Source organism: Habropoda laboriosa, unplaced genomic scaffold (genome assembly GCF_001263275.1).
Source record: "Habropoda laboriosa isolate 0110345459 unplaced genomic scaffold, ASM126327v1 scaffold87, whole genome shotgun sequence".
NCBI classification, from domain to species: Eukaryota; Metazoa; Arthropoda; class Insecta; order Hymenoptera; family Apidae; genus Habropoda; species Habropoda laboriosa.
In genome coordinates this window covers 1,744,068-1,761,466 of record NW_017100209.1, presented here as the reverse complement: position 1 = coordinate 1,761,466, position 17,399 = coordinate 1,744,068, and the positions used below count along the sequence as shown (strand labels likewise).

Sequence of the window (17,399 nt, the reverse complement as noted above, 5' to 3'; positions counted from 1 at the left end):
TTTAAAAATGTATGTGCAGTAAAATTCTTTTTATTTATCATATACTTAATTAAAAGAGAAAAAGAAACAAGGTAAATCAAATGATACCATGATGTGGAAGCGCGCACATCACAATGCATCTGTTCGATTTTCCATAAGGTCGATATATCGGTTTGAAATGGAATTGCATCACGTAGTCACCACACCCGACGCGGCCAGATTCGATTAATTTTTTACGACCGATACCCAATCAGTTTCGCCAGCGGAACAGTTCGAATTAACCATTACATTAAATGCTTTCTGGCATTAACCAACGTTCGTTTAACTCTCCATTTACTGTTCCATTAAAGATCCGAAACGACCGAACACACTTTATGCCTGTCATTATTATGCGGGTTAACAGGGATAAATATTTCATTTTTTTTTCTCTGAAATAGCAGTATTTCAATTTCCCCCCGTGAATTGGACTGTAAATAGTTTTCCAAAACAATTGAACATTTTTTCAACGACAAAACAGCATGATAAACATACATAAACGAGGAGCGTTATTACTGAAATACAACGAATTAATGTTCATACAGAAACATAAGAATGAAACGTTCCTTTAACTCGTTTTTATTCAGCTTAAATCCATCAAACTATTAAAAAATATATATACACAGTATAATTTTTGATCTGCAATTTGAGAACTAATAAATTATAATACAAATTAACTTTGTATTACCATTCGTCCATTGAACACATTGTTTCGAATTGACATTCTTCTTCTTGATCAGGATAGAGTGCTTTCATAATGGACAATGGACATGGCACGTGCATAGGACAACCTGATAAATATAATGGTCTTTCTTGATGCATAAAAAGAACATTAGGAACTCCAGAACAGCTGAAATTAAAAAAATTATAATAGTACTATACTTATAGATCCAATACACAAATAGATAATTACTTATATAAGACAAATGCGATGTTTGATGCAAAACTATCGATAATCCCAGTTCTCCAGGCTCTGTCATTTGCATATAAGGAAAATGAGTCATGCGTTAGATGTTCATCGTCCTTAGCAACTCCTAATAAAGCCAGCAACTTCAAAATGGTGCCTGAATGAGTAAAATACGCCGACACCTGTGGCGTATCAACTGATCTGTAAATTCCAGATACATTTCAGCTGAATGTTTGTCATACGTTTTAAATAGAAAAAATAGACACCTACAGAAAAAAGTCAAACATATCTCTCAAAGCAGGGCACGCTTGTTCATAGGATAATTTGTAGCCATATCCATCGATCCAATAATATTGCAAATCCTCGGCAAACTCGAGTACCTAAAAGGTGTAGATTAAAGTTTATAAACTGAACCAAATATGGACTTACTACAATTTTTTCAAAAACAATTAAATTTTAAAAACTTACTTTAAAGTCATGCAAGGAGAATAGTTTACACCACGGTGACTCTACATCGATGTGCCACGCGGTTTCGAATCCACACATCAGATGCATCAAACGTATCATTTCTGAAATGTAAATTTATCATATACCAAATACATTTTATTATTACGTATTATTATTAAGTAAATTGAAATATACTCACCGTGATCGACCTGATAACCAATACGCTTTGAAACGTCTTCCAGCATCTTCTTGTAAGTTTGACTCTTCAAAAACTTTTCCTTCTCGATTTGCGCCTCCGGATTTTTGTCCACTTCGGAACGCCAACGTTGACAACGTTTATAAAACTAGAAACTTAAAATAAACTGATTAAATAACAGAAAATGAATTAATTATTGAGTTATATGGTTTTAAATTACTCTTAATACAGGATCCTTGTGCTCTGCTTCTGGATACTGAACTTTATAACTGTTATATCTACCAAATAAACCAGTAGCAAAGTTCCTTGCACTTTCTTGAGTACGTTCAGTGGCAGTGTATTTGAACTGAAAATTAATATTCTTTCTTAATGAATACAGTAAGAAAACGCATTAAACACAAAGAATATATGTGGACTTACCCTGTAAGTCTGATTATCATAAACTTCTGGCATAAGAGTAGGAAATCTGGATTGATATCTTTCTCCAAGATCAATCAATTCATTTTCACCCTCCTCTGTCAATTTCATAATATCATCTACGTTAAAACTGATTTTCCACTGTTTGAATAAAGCTGCATCTTCTTCTGTAATATCTGTTTTGTTTCTTTCATAATTATCTAGAATAATTTTTTGGAATTGTGGCAATTTTGCAATCATGGATGATATATACTTTTTGCCAGGATATCTTGTACCATGTCTTATAATTAACCATATCTTTTTTGGCTCACAACCTATAATTGACATTAACAAAAATTTGTTATTGATATTAAATAAGAAAAACAATATTATTATTATTATTACAGAAACTAAAAATTACCTGAATATTCTAAAGGAGAATCATTGTGGTTTGATATAAATCTATATGGTGTTTTTGTTCCCAACCTACATCTGTAATCTTTGTTATATAAAACACAATTGTGTGCAAAGATAGGTGTCATATTTATTGTAATTATAACAAAAACTATTTGAATACTCATTGCCCATTGCATTTTCCTCTTATTTCTTAACTGTCTGAAACATCCAAAGTTTACCAAAATATAACATACTGTAAAATTAACAAATTATAAAATAAGTTACACTATAATAACATTTTCTTTTTGTTTTATGCTTTTAAAAGTTATAAATCTTATTACGAATCTTCTCAATAGAAATTTACATACAATTACTTGAAGTAATTTAACCTTGTATTATAAGAAAATATTTAAATAACTAACACATTAATTAACGTAGACATAAACAAATGTTACGAAAATCAAGTCAAACAAATTTAAAAGTTAAAGCATACCAATAAAAAATATTAAAAATTGAATAATCCAATAGTAAACTATGCTGTATCATCGAAAAAGAAATCAGCGCGTTTCATTGAACGTACGATGTTTCTCAAGAATGTTTGATTTGTGTGTTTATAATAATCATTTATTATTCAAATAACATGACATAACTTTTATTGAGAAAAAATGAAAAATGAAAGGAAAATATAATTAAAAAGTATCTCGTCTTCATTCTTATTGAAAGATTCTAACATTAAGTTGTGGTGTACGTTCTAACCTTGTACTTTGAAATATCCAATGCTATAACGCTTGCTAGTAAATTAATCTGCATTAATATATCATATTTTTTTTACTATAATAGTTCTGTATAAGTTTTACATCTAGGATAAAATTACAATCTGTCTAACTTAATGTATAAATGAATTCAATTTGTTAAAAAAGGTATGTTTTTGACAGATTAACATATTATAAAAGTTAAACATGGTATTGCAAATACTTGTATGATATAATGAATATAACAATTAAATTATTTCATAATTTAGATGGGAAAGAAAAGAAATATTCAATCATCACCTGCACCTGTACCTGGCAGGGTAAAGGTAGAGATAAAAGATGAATTAGGTAATGAGAAATATTTTATTTACATTTAATAATTGTAATAGTAATTATAAATTCATTACAGTAAGATTTGATTCCTTTCTTGAAACATATTTTGTTATAGGAGACAGTGATGTACTTGTAGCAAGAGATCGTTTGAAAGGAGCACTTAGAGAATTGTTACAACATAGTGATACAGGATCATCAGCAGACTCAAGTGAAGAGAGTTCTGCTCAAGATTATAAACATCAAGTGAAAAAAATGTAATATCCTTGAAATATATGAAATTAATTTTTTGTTACTTAATAAGGAATTTTTATTTTCAGTGATAATATGTACAGAACAAAATCAATGGGTTTCCAACAGCCACGTAAAGTACGACGTCGTAGACAAATACAAATGGATACTGCATTTCACCATACATATGTAATGAAATTATTTGATAGAAGTGTTGATTTAGCACAATTTCAAGAAGACACACCACTTTATCCCATATGCAGAGCATGGATGGCTAATCAACCAAGGAATCCTAATCTTGTACCAAAGTGAGTAATAGAAAACAGTTGTAAAGTTGTAAATACTTAAATATTATTCATTCATTTTGATCTTCATACATAACAGTCTTATGCTATTTTATTAATTCTATTACATTTTCACACATACTGATACTAACATTAACTTAATTATAAGTAACATTATTCCTAAAATACTGTGGAAGGAACCATTTAATTTTGCATTACACATATTTTAGAATTGAATGTGGTTTAAGAAAAAGATAATTAATCCATTATTTTTGTCTTCAGAGTACGCAGTCCAAGTCCAGAAATAGTAAATGAAGTTAATATAAGGAATAATATACTGGATAGTAATGGAGAAGTTCGTGATGTTTATTATTTGCCACCTCCATTACCCTGTGAAGAAGCTATACCTAGAAATCGTATACCTTCGCCAATACCTAGGGAAAAGGAAGAATTGAATTTAGATTATGTAAGATACTTCTACAGATAAATCTTTGTAGTTTATTCATCTAATGTGATGCTATAATCATTAATTATGTAATAATAAATATGTGTAATAATGCATCCTAGGACGGACAAATTGTGAAATCGCGAGAAACATTGTTAAGAGAACATAGAGTACATTGGAACGCTGTACGCAAAAAATGGCATCAACAAGCGCATAAGAATGAACAACGTTTTGTGCAGAGTGCAAGTATATTAAATACTATATTTAAAAGGTTTGTATGAAGACTTTGGAATTGTATGGATAAACAAATGGAATTATGTAAAAATATTTCTGAGATTATATTTTATGCTGTGAAACATAATTTTATTATAAAAACATTATTTCTATTTCAGGGCACAATCCGAATTTGAGTAGCCCATTACTGGCAGACTGATCATTGTCAACTATTGGTAATAAATTAATCTCTGCTCGAATGTCATATAAATATTGTTTTCATGTTTTTCTAAACACATTTTATTTTATACACATAATTATACCTGGTGTATATTACTTGTAGAAATATACCTTTTTATTACAATGTAATTAATGTACTGCAATTACATTTTGTTAGGAGCAATTAGTTCCATGTATTAAAGAAATATTGTGACAAGCAATAATTCATCTTTGGAATAAACATTTTTTACAGAGTAATGATGTGTAATACCATTATGTTTGATTATCGACAAATTGTTGGTACACTGATAAGTTAATTGGTGACTTTCTTTCTCCTTGTTTATTTCGTACAGTTAATTTGTACTAAGTGTCTCAATGAAATTACTCACCTACGATGAATAAACTATAAGGAATAAATTATACACTTTCGTTACATTGCTGCTATTTCTTAATAAATCGAACCGCTACTTACAATTATTTTATCACGGGTATAAAAAGGAACTTGGAATAGTTTTAATTGCCCGAACATTAAGAGAGGCAGTTTTTAGTAAATTGTTACATAGAACATTAATTAAAATATTAATCCGTTATATATGCCTAAATTTTGATGCTAGAAATTTTTGGAGATGCGTGTCTAATACTAGGAGAAAGGACAAAACGAATAATCGTTGAAGGCTTGAGAATTACAAGCTGTTTATTTTAAATATTGACAGTCGTAACTTACAGTACGTACTTTCAACAAGACTTCATTATTCCTATTTGATTGATATCATTCAACTTGAATGTGATCTGAGAGTTAAAAATATTCTGACCTTTTTTCGTCAGAGCAATTGTAATTTTCAAGACTTCTGAATATTACGTATATACCATGTTCCTCCGTACTACTCGATACTTTTCTTTCATATAAAATTTAGCTAAGAAATAAATAACATACAAATGTCTGTTGCAAGCAACAAGTTTACTTCTTAACATACTTTATGAATTGTAGGAAATGATTTTGTGTTTGACAGCCTCGCGGCGGTTGCGCGCGGCTGGAAGATTTCACGTAGTCGTGGAAGTATAATTCGATCAAATTTTTTAATGACTATTGCACGTTTTAATGTTCACTTGTCTGTAAGAGATAACTCCAGCACTTGCCGAAATGTTTCTTCTTCTACCAATCGACGCTGTTCTTCCTCTAACTGTTGTAGTTCCGAAAGTCTTAATGCCAGTCTTAATTGCTCTGCCGTATCTTCGAGTGATTCAGTGTCTTCCACTTCGTTCGTCTTACTTGAATTACTTCGACCGCTCGCACATCCAGCAGTACTGTCTTGACACAACGCCAAGCTTGCTTGAATAGCCCTGCATTAAACATGAAGATAAAAACTTATTCATTGTTCACTGAAAAGAAAATTCTATAACCATATTATTCTATGTACGTTATTACGTACGAAAAATGACTAACAAAAAACGAAATATCTAGGTAAACGAAACAAACTTATTTTTTTTTCTAACATTTGCTGCAATTCCTTGCACTTGCTGCAAAAATGTATATATATTATTAGTCAAAATATTTATTATGCAACTAATATTTGTAGCAATCCTTCACCCACCTTCCTGAATTTGAATTGTTGAGCAAGAACACATGCAAAATAAAATGTTTAGAACTTTTAAAATAAAAGAGAAGTATCCGAAATATGCATTTCTATAAATATTCTCTTACCTCTGCAGTTGCCTTTCTTCTTCCGTTGTCATATTGGGCGTTGTGGGTCGAGATGGTTTTTGGGCTCTTAAAGCTTCCCATATATCGACCTTTATAATATAAATTATAGTATTAAATTCCTTTACATTGAAACTTTTGTTACCATAAAGAACTTTAAATATTTATACCTCATCGCGGTCACTGCCAACTTCCAACAAACTTTGCTGAATGGCAAATTGTAATAGATCATCTTCTTCCTCCATACTAAATTGTGTCCGAACTTCAGCACCTATTAAATATGTTATATAATACAATAAAAACTTTTTCACCTAAATTTTTAATCCAATATACTCTAAATATTTTTCTTCAATATTCTCCTTATATAAATATTAAACTTACCCAGTTTTACATATCCCGTTGGTGCTTCGAAACAAACATCATCAACTAAACAAGTCATCCTATTAGTTTCTTGTAAATGCCCTACATGTGGTACTTCTTGATCCATTCCAAAAATATTTCCAAATGTTATTCTTGCATTTAATATATGAAACAAGGGAATTTCTATAAAGAAAATGGTATTAGCCGCACGTTTACAAGATTTACATTAAAACACGAAATTAAAAACGTACCAATTTTAACAGGAAATCCAGCTGGTAATTGCATTTGAATAAAATCCTTTAATTTTGCAAAATGTGAACTAGATATCGCCATAAGATCGACGATTGGCATAATCTGTTCTTGAAGACTTAGCGGATATTGTTCACTAAGCCATAAAGTTGCCTGTAATTTTACATTTCATAATACTCATGTTGCATAAAATTGTTATTTCAGTATAATATTTAATTGTAATACCTTAAATTTTTGAATTTTTGTGTTAACTTCTTTTGGTCTACCTATATCTCTTCCGTTTAAATCAACATCTGGATCAAAATATTCTTCAGCTGTTATATTAGAAGGGTTCCCAATATTGCTATATTCTTCCTAAAACGAATAGTAAATGATCTTTGCTGCAATTATATATTAGTATGTAATAAGAGGTTTAGAAAAAAATAATTACACTAGTAGTTGCATTATTACTGTTCTCTTGCTGCTGTTCCGCCATACCCAAAAATGACTGAAGAGCAGTACGAGGAGCACGAGCTCGTGCTTTGTCGGGCTCCGATAAATGTTCTAATCGAGTTTTTGTTATTAATTCTACATTACATGCACTAAACACTTTACACTCATGTCCGTTGACGACTTCACTTTTATCAGAACGCCAACCCCATAAACCAGCTTTATTCCTAGTTAAACATAATTAATTTTACATGAGCATGTGTGAATGTGATAAGGTTAATAAACTAGGATGCGTAATTACCGTTCAAAACTAATTTTATCCGTATCTATATACGTAGTAACTATCGGATTTGTGAGCCGAGCTAATACACCTTCCTCGGAGGGCTCCATTAATTGTATGTCATCAATATCTATGAGCTTAATATGCTCAACATATACTTTTCTTGTTTCATGGTCTACTTCCATCATCATTGCTCCATCATCTGTATGAATAAATTTTATTTTATTTTTTTTTTATTATGAAGATCGTATTTTACGAAAGATTTATCAAAATAAATTTTCACTTTGCTCTACAATATAAAACTTAATTTGGTAGTTTCCGACTACTACTTACAACAATTCTAATTATTACTTTTTAAATATTTTATATTTATGTGTATTCAACTACTTAAGAACATTATACATTATGTATTTAAATTACTTTTATTGTAATACCTAGAATACACTTACCATAAAAAATTTCAATTTGTAACATCAACTTTTTTTAAGATAATTGAAACAATAACAAACAGAAATAAAGTAAATGTATATAACAAACATATAAGGAAACTTTTCTCTACATCATAGAAATTGAAGATATTATATTTCTCTACAATCCTGCACACCACATTAATTTTAAAAATAATTCCGTCACCTGACTCTTGTCCCACCATACTGAACACATAACTCCGTTCACATCTAATTGCCACAGGTACATGTGATGCAGCTTGCATTTAATATATACAATTAAAGAATAAATAAAAGATTCTACTCTTAATGTAAAAAGAAAAACGCACAAAAAACCTGAAGGTTAAAATGAACTTAACAAATGTTAATGTTCATGCAAAAAGCTATGCTCAAATACTCACTTTGTCCCTTAAAAACATAACTACGATTTCCGCGTTGCCACTTTGCATGATCAAATCCTAATAAAGTTGTATCGATTCTCACATTGCTGCCTTGTTTGTATACTTTGTAAGTGTCACTAGGACATATTCTAGAGGCAAGAGGAACTAATAATAGATAAAATGTTAGTTTAATGTTTTTAATGGATAACAATAAGAAAATTATATGCTTTATAGTTACCCCAACTAGCAAACTCCCATTTCATTTCTACATAAAAGTCAGGAGCCTGGAAACATCATTTCATGTTACTTTATATTTATCAAGATATCATTATATTTTTCATTCTATCTTAATAAACTTACTTGTTTAAGTTTATGAAGCAATTCTGGGATACCAGCTACCCTATTACAATATCTTTGATAATCCCTATGTGCTAGCACCATCTGTATCAGCTCTGGATTTCCTGTGCCAACTGCCTCTTGAACCACTATAAAAATAACAAAATTAATATTTTAATACTTACTTATTTGAAAACTTAATGGACAAAATTACATGATTATTACCAGTCCATCCTTGAGTATTCTCTGTATTGACATTAGCTTCATGTTGCAACAATACTCCTACAGATTCAGAATGACCCAAAGTCACAGCTAGCATCAATGGTGTTCTTCCTCTGTTATCCGGTTTTTCAACATCATGCTATATAAATATTGTTACTTTAATATGTTTATTATTACTTTATTATTGCTTTATATGATGATATATATAAATGCTATTCACTAATTATTAAAATGTTTAAAGAATATAAGACTATGCATATAGATGAATAATAAAAGCCCTTTTAGATTTCTGATTATAAGTGATATTAACAGTTGTCAACATTAGTAGTTAGTATTATAACTCTTTCATAAGCTTATATCAGATCGATCAATTCAATTGACAATATCAAAAGTTACAAAGTCAGTGTACATATATGGTTTCTAACTCATACAAGGCTTCACTCATGATGTTGACTGACAGTGTATCAAATGATTTCCTTAGATCAATATTATCATGAGTAATTAATTTCATTAATGCAATAATTGATCATTCATTTATGACACAGCATTGATACTATGAAATATAATTAAAGAATGATTAAAAAACAAAGTTTATATTATACTCTATGACCAAATCATACACACAAAATATTATTTAAAATATCAATAAAAATATTTTAATCGTTTATATGTATATGAATATATATATATATATATATATATGTATGTATGTATAAATATTTGTTTCTTTATCACTGTTATAAGTCAAGTATTCATGCCTTACATGAAATGCAAACAAATTGTCATCTGTCGCGTATGCATTTCGTAGAAAAAAAAAAACAACTGATGAATAGTCGATACTCGTGCCTTTATTGTCACCATCTGTTTAATCACAAGTACGGCTTACGATAATATTAAACGTGATTAATAATCGAATGACACTTTTTTTTTAATTTTACCAACCAGCTTCGTAGATAATTCCTCCTCGAGTTCTACATTATTGTTATTCCACACAAGCCAATGCAGCGGATAATTTTTTTGTATCGTGTCTATATTCACCATTTCTATAAAGTCTCGTTAACGCTACATACAACACCAGCAATTATTATAAGTTCCACGACTTGTACGCACAACACGGAATTTCTCCTAACGAACACATGACACCGAAACGAATAAGCAACGAATGAATCTGATCATTCATCGACCGGGCAAGACAGCTAGATAAGAAACCTCAAATATCATATTGAATGCATAAAGTGACGGAAGGAGATGTTGCAAGTGGCGTTTATATATGCTTTATCAGTTGAACGTTCGCAAAACTATGTAATTTAGCTTCATTTTGAACCAGACCAATTTCTGTTCGTGTATGCTTTAAAATAAATACACTGAGCACTATTTTTTACACATTAAAGTGAAATTATTCGCGAACGGTTTATTCTAAGTAACTTACACAATATAATTACGCATTAATCGTTATACTGTCAAAAAACTCCCCCAGTTGACACTAGATAAAGGAAAACATAAGGACAAGATAAATTTTATAAGGATACAGTACTTTTTATACATGTTAAGAATCAATTTTTCAAATGTAACTTTAGAGAAATCAATGGGACCATGGTAGGGACGAATTTTTGAATAGTATCGCAATGGAGGAAAGCAGTTTTGCGAACACGACAGTGTCGCTCGAATGAACGCGCTGAGATCCCGGATTGTCGGACACCGATTGACGTCACCGATAGGCGGCCAAGATGGTTGTCAATGTTGATAAGTGGTTTGGTTACACGGAGAGTCAGTGATAGAGCCGCGACCGATAGGAGCCTCATGCGAGCGAAATTATGCCTGTGAAATAGGAATCAGATTTGCGTAGGACGAAACGAAGGGGCCGTCATCGTGGCGCGGGATGGCGGACAGCGAAGATGCGGAACAAGAAATCCGTCGAGCCTTAGATGTCGTTCAATCCATGATTGACATCTCCGCTGATCGACTGGAAGGCTTGAGGACCCAATGTTCCACCAGTGCGGAACTCACTCAACAAGAAATTCGAACGCTCGAGGTACCTCGAAGGACATGCAGCCCTTTTCATCCTTCCCTGTTTTTCCTTTTATTACCTTCAACACGGTCGCCTTGACCTCGTGAAGGGTTGCTTCATGGTTGTCAACAAGTTGCAAATGCGTACCTTTATCAACTCGTTGCTTGTGTCTGCATACGTGTTGACAATTCGTGCACGCAAACTTTTCTATATTTTTTTCTATAATTGTGATCATTTATCATCATTTATTGTTGTTAATATACTTTTGCTTTGTATTCAAGGAAGTATACCTTGCATCTTTTAGGATCTCTTTTGTCCTTTAGAATACTGCAGAAACTTGTTTCATTTTGTTAATAATTTTTCAATCCTTATAATAAAAGTTATTGTTACATAAATGATTAAGTTGTATTTTCAATAATTATAAATTTCTATTAAATATACAAGAATAATTTAACTTCACATTAAGAATATAAATTTCACATTTTTTATGTATTCTTGTTATTCATGTGACTGAAATCCATTTTAGGGGAAACTTATCAAATTATATTCAAGACAACTTGTAACCAAAGCCAAATTGGCTTTAGAAGAAACATTGCCTGCAGAGATGAAACAATATCCATCTTTGCAGCAATGGCTAAGGGTAGTGGGACTTACTCAAGAGTCTATACAGGTACAAATAATATTTTGACAATGATTTTTTCTTATTTTTATGTGGACTTTTTGAATTTTAAATATATATATTGATAATAAATTTTAGATGATCTGTTCTAAAGCTAACTCACTTGAAGCTCTCAAAGAGAAATCTGAGCATGAGTTAGGTAGTATGTTAGGAGAAAATAATATTAAACATGAGGAAGAACTACGTAGGCTCTGTAGGGCATTGCACAATCTTCGTCGATATATGGGTAATTCATTTACATTTATAATGTTTAACATGTTTATTGTTCTAAATATATATTGAGGTGCAAATTTTACACAATACTGTATTTTATTTAGATGTTCTCCTAAGAGGAGATATGGATAACAGTGATATGAATTTGTATTGGGATTCTTGGGATAGACACCATTTACGTACTGGAGCATCTCCTAGGCCAGCAAGATCCCGTACGACAAGATGCTCTGTTCCTTCAGAAGACAGCATTCCATATCATAATAACAACAATCTTAACAGTGATATATTAGCACAAGCTTCTTCCGTTACATCTTTATCTTCAACTAGTCCTCCTTCCACCCCTCTTTTACAAAGACCAGGACGTGGTAAGTTATAATTATAACCCTTCTTTATTTGTTATATTAATTTCTTCCATAATGTGATACAATTGTGTGAAATTTTACTTTTTAACAACAGGAATTAAATTTCCAACAACTCCTCCTCCTTGTAAAAAGCATCAAATAGGTTTACAAAATACAATATCACAACCAGAAGTGTTTCCTTTAACTAAGTCAAAATCTCATGAATCACAATTAGCAAACCGTCTTGAAAATGGGGATACAGCTTCAAGGTAATAAATTAGTTCTTAGTCATTTTTTTTAATTAAAAATCAATATTAAATACTCTTTTTTATTATTTCCATAGTTGTGGGAATGATGGTTCTGTGGGAAGAAGAAATCGTCTACCTACAGAGTCAGGATCATGCAGTAGTACTGCTGACATTACAGCGGAAACTCTCTTGCTGAATAGTAATAGTCCTATTAAGTCACCACCTTATTCTAGTGCAGAAAGCGATGATAACAGTTTTAAGGGAACAGGTAAACACAACTTATTATTTAAGACATTTTATGTTTCGGACGACAATGTATGAGAAATTGTAATTCTTTTATTTTTTCACAGTAACAAGTCTCCAAGTGCCAAAGTCACCGCGTACTCCGACTGTAACCCGGGGAATGGGCCATATAATTGCTCACCGCTTTACCAAAACGTTTAAAATGATGACAACGTGCGACTATTGCGATAAGCAGATGTTTATGGGCACTGGTTTGAAATGCAAAGAATGTAAATATAAATGTCACCGAGATTGTGAATCCAAAGTACCACCGTCTTGTGGCCTACCTCAGGAACTCTTCGACGAGTTTAAAAGAAGTGTACAAGGTGACGGTATGTACATATGATTTCTTAAATCAAACTTTGTCGGTATTCACAAATTCCTATTATTAATTTTAAGTAAAATTAAAATTGTTAGGTATGGTAAATGTTTCTCCAATATTAAACAAGCCTGGTATAACATCTCCCAATCACCACAATTCAAATTTATTGAGCTCTTTAAACCGAAGGGATCGAAAACGATCGCATCCACATTCTTCTATGAATACACCTTTTCAGGTACTTTAATTATGCTTTCAATTTTATTTTTTCGTATTAAAAATTAAATATACTTAATGAATTACAAACTTGCATTTATTAGGGCGCGGATTCTAGTTCAAATACCTCGAGCTGTAATAGCTCAACGCCTTCTAGTCCAGCTTTGCTACCTGCCAATACTAGCCAAACCCCACAAGCACCTGCCAAACAACAGTTCCATTTTCCAGGTACTTATTTAATGAGACGTTTGTAAAATGACAATCTATCATACCTTGTTTCCAGATGTTGTGCTCAATGATAAAGGTGTTACATTAGAGACTCATCGACTCGAAGGTATCATGTCAAGTGATAGTGAAAGAACAGTGAGCGTTTCGGGATCTGGTAGCGTTAGCACCGATTCAGAACGAACACCGGTTAGAGTTGATTCTCAAGATTCTCAAGTCTCTGATGGAGAACCAGGAGATAGTCGTTGGCCACGACAGAATAGTGTACGTAATTTTAATGTAATATTTACCCGATATTTTTATATCTAAATTAATTTAATATTACAGTTATCCATGCGAGAATGGGACATTCCTTATGATGAATTAAAAATTGGAGAACCTATAGGTACTGGAAGATTTGGTACAGTTTATAGAGGCTATTGGCATGGTAATGTTGCAATTAAAGTCCTAAATATGGACTATTATTTAGACGATGATAAAACGTTGGAAGCGTTCAAGTTAGAGGTACGTATAATTGAATATACTTTTCGTAATTCGAGTGCTTTTACTAATATAATTCAATATAATTTCGAAACTTGTAAACTTTTGTATTTACTTGTAGGATATTCCGCTAGAAAGATTGCTTATTCTAACGCCTATTTATTTGCACAAAAATAGTAATAATTAACCTAAAATTAGTAATAATCGCATGTAATTACTGTCTAATGTTAATACAGTTACTATACTTCTTTAAAATGCAAACATTGGGTTTCTATTATTTTACAAATAATCATTGACATGAAAATTAATTGATAAAGCATGAAATTGCAATTTATTGTAAAATAATTACTCTTTTAATACTATCCATTAAAATTCAATGACGTTCATTATTAAAATTATATTACATTGAAATTTATAGGTGGCTACATTCCGAAAAACTAGACACGAGAATCTAGTTTTATTTATGGGAGCTTGCATGAAGCCTCCGCGCTTGGCGATAGTGACTAGTATGAGCAAAGGCATGACTCTTTACACTCACATTCATTTACGTAAAGATAAATTTAATATGAATAAAACCACTATCATCGCTCAACAGATTTCTCAGGTATAAGCATACAAAAAAAAAAAGTATTGAACGAATCTTAATTTTTTAATAGATTTTAATGCAAAGAAAATGTTCACGAGATTATTTTTATTTAGGGAATGGGATATCTTCATGCTCGTGGTATAATTCATAAAGATCTCAAGAGCAAAAACATATTTTTAGAGAACGGAAAAGTTGTAATAACTGATTTCGGCTTGTTCAGTGTTACGAAGCTTTGTTATGGAAATAGGTAGATTTTACATTTAATGTCATATCTGATGCAAACTCGGGTCGTAATTTTATACTTATTGTTTTCTATTATTAACAGAAAAGGAAATGCACTAAGTATACCACCTGGCTGGTTATGTTATTTAGCTCCTGAAATTGTTCGACGACTGAGACCACAACAAAATCGGGATCAGGAAGAATTACCCTTTACAGAAGCTTCTGATGTTTATGCATTTGGGTTAGTGTAAAAAACTGAAATAAAATATAGCGTTAAAATATGAAACTACCTTCAAACTCATTTTACAATTACCATAGGACCGTATGGTATGAGCTTTTATGTGGAGAATGGCCATTTAAAGGACAACCTCCTGAGGCAATCATTTGGCAAGTTGGCAAAGGAATGAAGCAAACCTTAGCTAATTTGCAAGCCTCTCGTGATGTAAAGGTATAAAGCATAATTATTTTTTTCAACTTTTTTTTTAAGGTCCATAAGATTTTTATATATGTTTAGTATCGATTTTTTTATGTTTGTAGGATATCTTAATGCTTTGTTGGTCATACCATGCAGAAAATCGGCCCGACTTTGCAAAATTGTTAACTACTCTGGAAAAGCTGCCTCGCAAAAGGTTAGCACGTAGTCCTTCTCATCCTATACATCTTTCTCGTTCTGCAGAATCCGTGTTTTGAATACATTTAAGTCTATTTAAATACACTGTTGTTCTCGTAGTGTAAATATAGAACTGTGCAAGTATTGCCAGATCTTTGTTCGTGAAAGGTAAAATAAAAATAATCACTGAAAGGTTCATTTGTTTGTTTTTCATTTGGTTTAACAGAATGTCATTAAAATCAACAAGAGAAAAAATTAATGATGTTTTATTATTTAAGTAACTCTACACTTTGTATACAGAATTTGGTTTCACCTTCCATAATAATAAATAGTATGAAAACTAAGTGAGAATTTATTGTTATAGAGTAAAAAAATACTGAACTTAATGTATTTATACCTATGACATATAACATCCAAGAAAATGGAGAAACATTGTTTCGAATCCCAACAAAAACTTTCATCCACTGCACACTTTTTGTAATTCTTGTAGTTGTCTCCGAAGATACGCAGCGCGTAATTTATTTAAAGCTATCCTTTTCTCAAATGTCAGTACCAAAGGCTTAGTAATTATATCCGTTATGTGAACCAATGTCCGTGTTCTTACTGTAATTAATAGTGAAAATCATTTTCTGTTCATAGCAAATAAAATTACTAAATACCAAAATAAATAAACCAACCAGCATTATTATGTATGCTGGCAAGAATATCCTGATGATCTTTGTATGTTTCTGCCATTTCTTCTTCTTCTTGCACCAATATTTTTAACAAATCTGTCATTGTCTACAAAATATATACCAATTAAATAATTGTAACTGAAATGCAATTATACGTGAAACTAATTAAACACATGTTATTTAAGAACCTTACTTTTAAACATGTATTTGATATTATTGGTGTGTGTACTATTTCTAATGGAATTTCTGTTGCTTTCTCATTGTGAGATTGAAAACAAGTTAAAGAAATCTCTTGTTCCTATAAACAGCTTACTTTAGAAAATGTGAAAATGTAAAAGTATTAGAATTAGTTATTTTTCATTTACCTTAGATTCTTTGCTTTCTGAAAATACTGAAAATATTAAACCCACAAAACCATTGTCCATTATCTGGTAAGTTGTTTGAGTTCTAACATCTAAAAAAATATTTGTTACAGTAAAGTACTATTTTTAACTATAATTTATATTTTCAATGATATAAAACAATTTTTATACTAACCAAGATGTGATGGACAAACTGTAATGTGAGGATGAGAATGGTACCATCCCAGAACATGCACAGGTCGTTTTAATTCTTCCCTTAACCGATCTGCTTCAGCAACAGCTTTTAGTAACTGTTCAGGTGAAATTTCTACCCTGTCTTTCTGTTTATCCAAACGTCTTAAAATAATAACTGCTACAATTTTTGCAACACCAAATTCTGTCTAACATAAATTATTAATGAAGCGATAGATATCTTTTTACATGTACAAAGAACATATAAGATTAGATTGAATAACAAATATAGTCATGAACATACATCCCCAATTAGTAGACCCATTACTTCAAATCTTTCTGTTGATAAAGCATGCTGTAAGCATACCATGTATACATCAGTTTGTAATTCTACTTTTGTCAATGGAAATGTAGCCATTGTATCTTTATCCTATGTACAACTTAATGTTCATGAATTGATAACCTATAATTAATTACATTATTAAATATTAATTCTGAATAACTTTCATCTATATTAGACAAAAGATTAAT

The 17,399-nt window shown here is 31.1% G+C and overlaps 5 protein-coding genes across 5 annotated transcripts; 2 read left to right on the top strand and 3 right to left on the bottom strand.

The window, feature by feature from the left end:
• Nucleotides 1-703: 703 nt before the first annotated feature.
• LOC108570682 (multiple inositol polyphosphate phosphatase 1-like) lies at nucleotides 704-2,554 on the bottom strand (the record flags this gene model as incomplete). The annotated part of the gene is made up of 8 exons (XM_017932574.1): nucleotides 2,383-2,554; nucleotides 1,986-2,296; nucleotides 1,786-1,911; nucleotides 1,569-1,713; nucleotides 1,391-1,491; nucleotides 1,193-1,302; nucleotides 929-1,123; nucleotides 704-865 (listed from the first exon to the last, which is right to left on the bottom strand). Coding segments are annotated over exons 1-8 (1,322 nt in total), but the record flags the coding sequence as incomplete, so codon positions are not given.
• Nucleotides 2,555-3,196: 642 nt separating this feature from the next.
• On the top strand, nucleotides 3,197-4,813 carry LOC108570756 (protein lin-37 homolog). The gene is made up of 7 exons (XM_017932661.1): nucleotides 3,197-3,277; nucleotides 3,379-3,457; nucleotides 3,558-3,696; nucleotides 3,760-3,978; nucleotides 4,237-4,420; nucleotides 4,522-4,670; nucleotides 4,792-4,813. Exons 2-7 carry the CDS (start codon nucleotides 3,379-3,381, stop codon nucleotides 4,811-4,813), a joined length of 792 nt encoding a protein of 263 aa, XP_017788150.1. The 5' UTR covers nucleotides 3,197-3,277.
• A 1,074-nt stretch (nucleotides 4,814-5,887) lies between these two features.
• LOC108570715 (ankyrin repeat domain-containing protein 13D) lies at nucleotides 5,888-10,462 on the bottom strand. The gene is made up of 14 exons (XM_017932614.1): nucleotides 10,175-10,462; nucleotides 9,236-9,371; nucleotides 9,035-9,159; nucleotides 8,913-8,958; nucleotides 8,696-8,839; nucleotides 8,482-8,553; nucleotides 7,870-8,050; nucleotides 7,570-7,795; nucleotides 7,365-7,493; nucleotides 7,142-7,292; nucleotides 6,912-7,073; nucleotides 6,701-6,801; nucleotides 6,534-6,622; nucleotides 5,888-6,172 (listed from the first exon to the last, which is right to left on the bottom strand). Exons 1-14 carry the CDS (start codon nucleotides 10,271-10,273, stop codon nucleotides 5,935-5,937), a joined length of 1,899 nt encoding a protein of 632 aa, XP_017788103.1. The 5' UTR covers nucleotides 10,274-10,462; the 3' UTR covers nucleotides 5,888-5,934.
• Nucleotides 10,463-10,940: 478 nt separating this feature from the next.
• Nucleotides 10,941-15,741, top strand: LOC108570712 (kinase suppressor of Ras 2). The gene is made up of 16 exons (XM_017932611.1): nucleotides 10,941-11,264; nucleotides 11,767-11,910; nucleotides 11,998-12,145; nucleotides 12,237-12,497; nucleotides 12,589-12,742; nucleotides 12,817-12,989; nucleotides 13,072-13,335; nucleotides 13,421-13,560; nucleotides 13,643-13,766; nucleotides 13,822-14,027; nucleotides 14,091-14,267; nucleotides 14,662-14,847; nucleotides 14,943-15,076; nucleotides 15,155-15,292; nucleotides 15,370-15,499; nucleotides 15,589-15,741. The coding sequence occupies exons 1-16, from the start codon at nucleotides 11,112-11,114 to the stop codon at nucleotides 15,739-15,741; spliced, it is 2,685 nt and encodes an 894-aa protein (XP_017788100.1). The 5' UTR covers nucleotides 10,941-11,111.
• Nucleotides 15,742-16,118: 377 nt separating this feature from the next.
• LOC108570761 (lys-63-specific deubiquitinase BRCC36-like) lies at nucleotides 16,119-17,286 on the bottom strand. The gene is made up of 6 exons (XM_017932666.1): nucleotides 17,173-17,286; nucleotides 16,873-17,077; nucleotides 16,701-16,789; nucleotides 16,529-16,633; nucleotides 16,339-16,441; nucleotides 16,119-16,264 (listed from the first exon to the last, which is right to left on the bottom strand). The coding sequence occupies exons 1-6, from the start codon at nucleotides 17,284-17,286 to the stop codon at nucleotides 16,119-16,121; spliced, it is 762 nt and encodes a 253-aa protein (XP_017788155.1).
• Nucleotides 17,287-17,399: the final 113 nt, after the last annotated feature.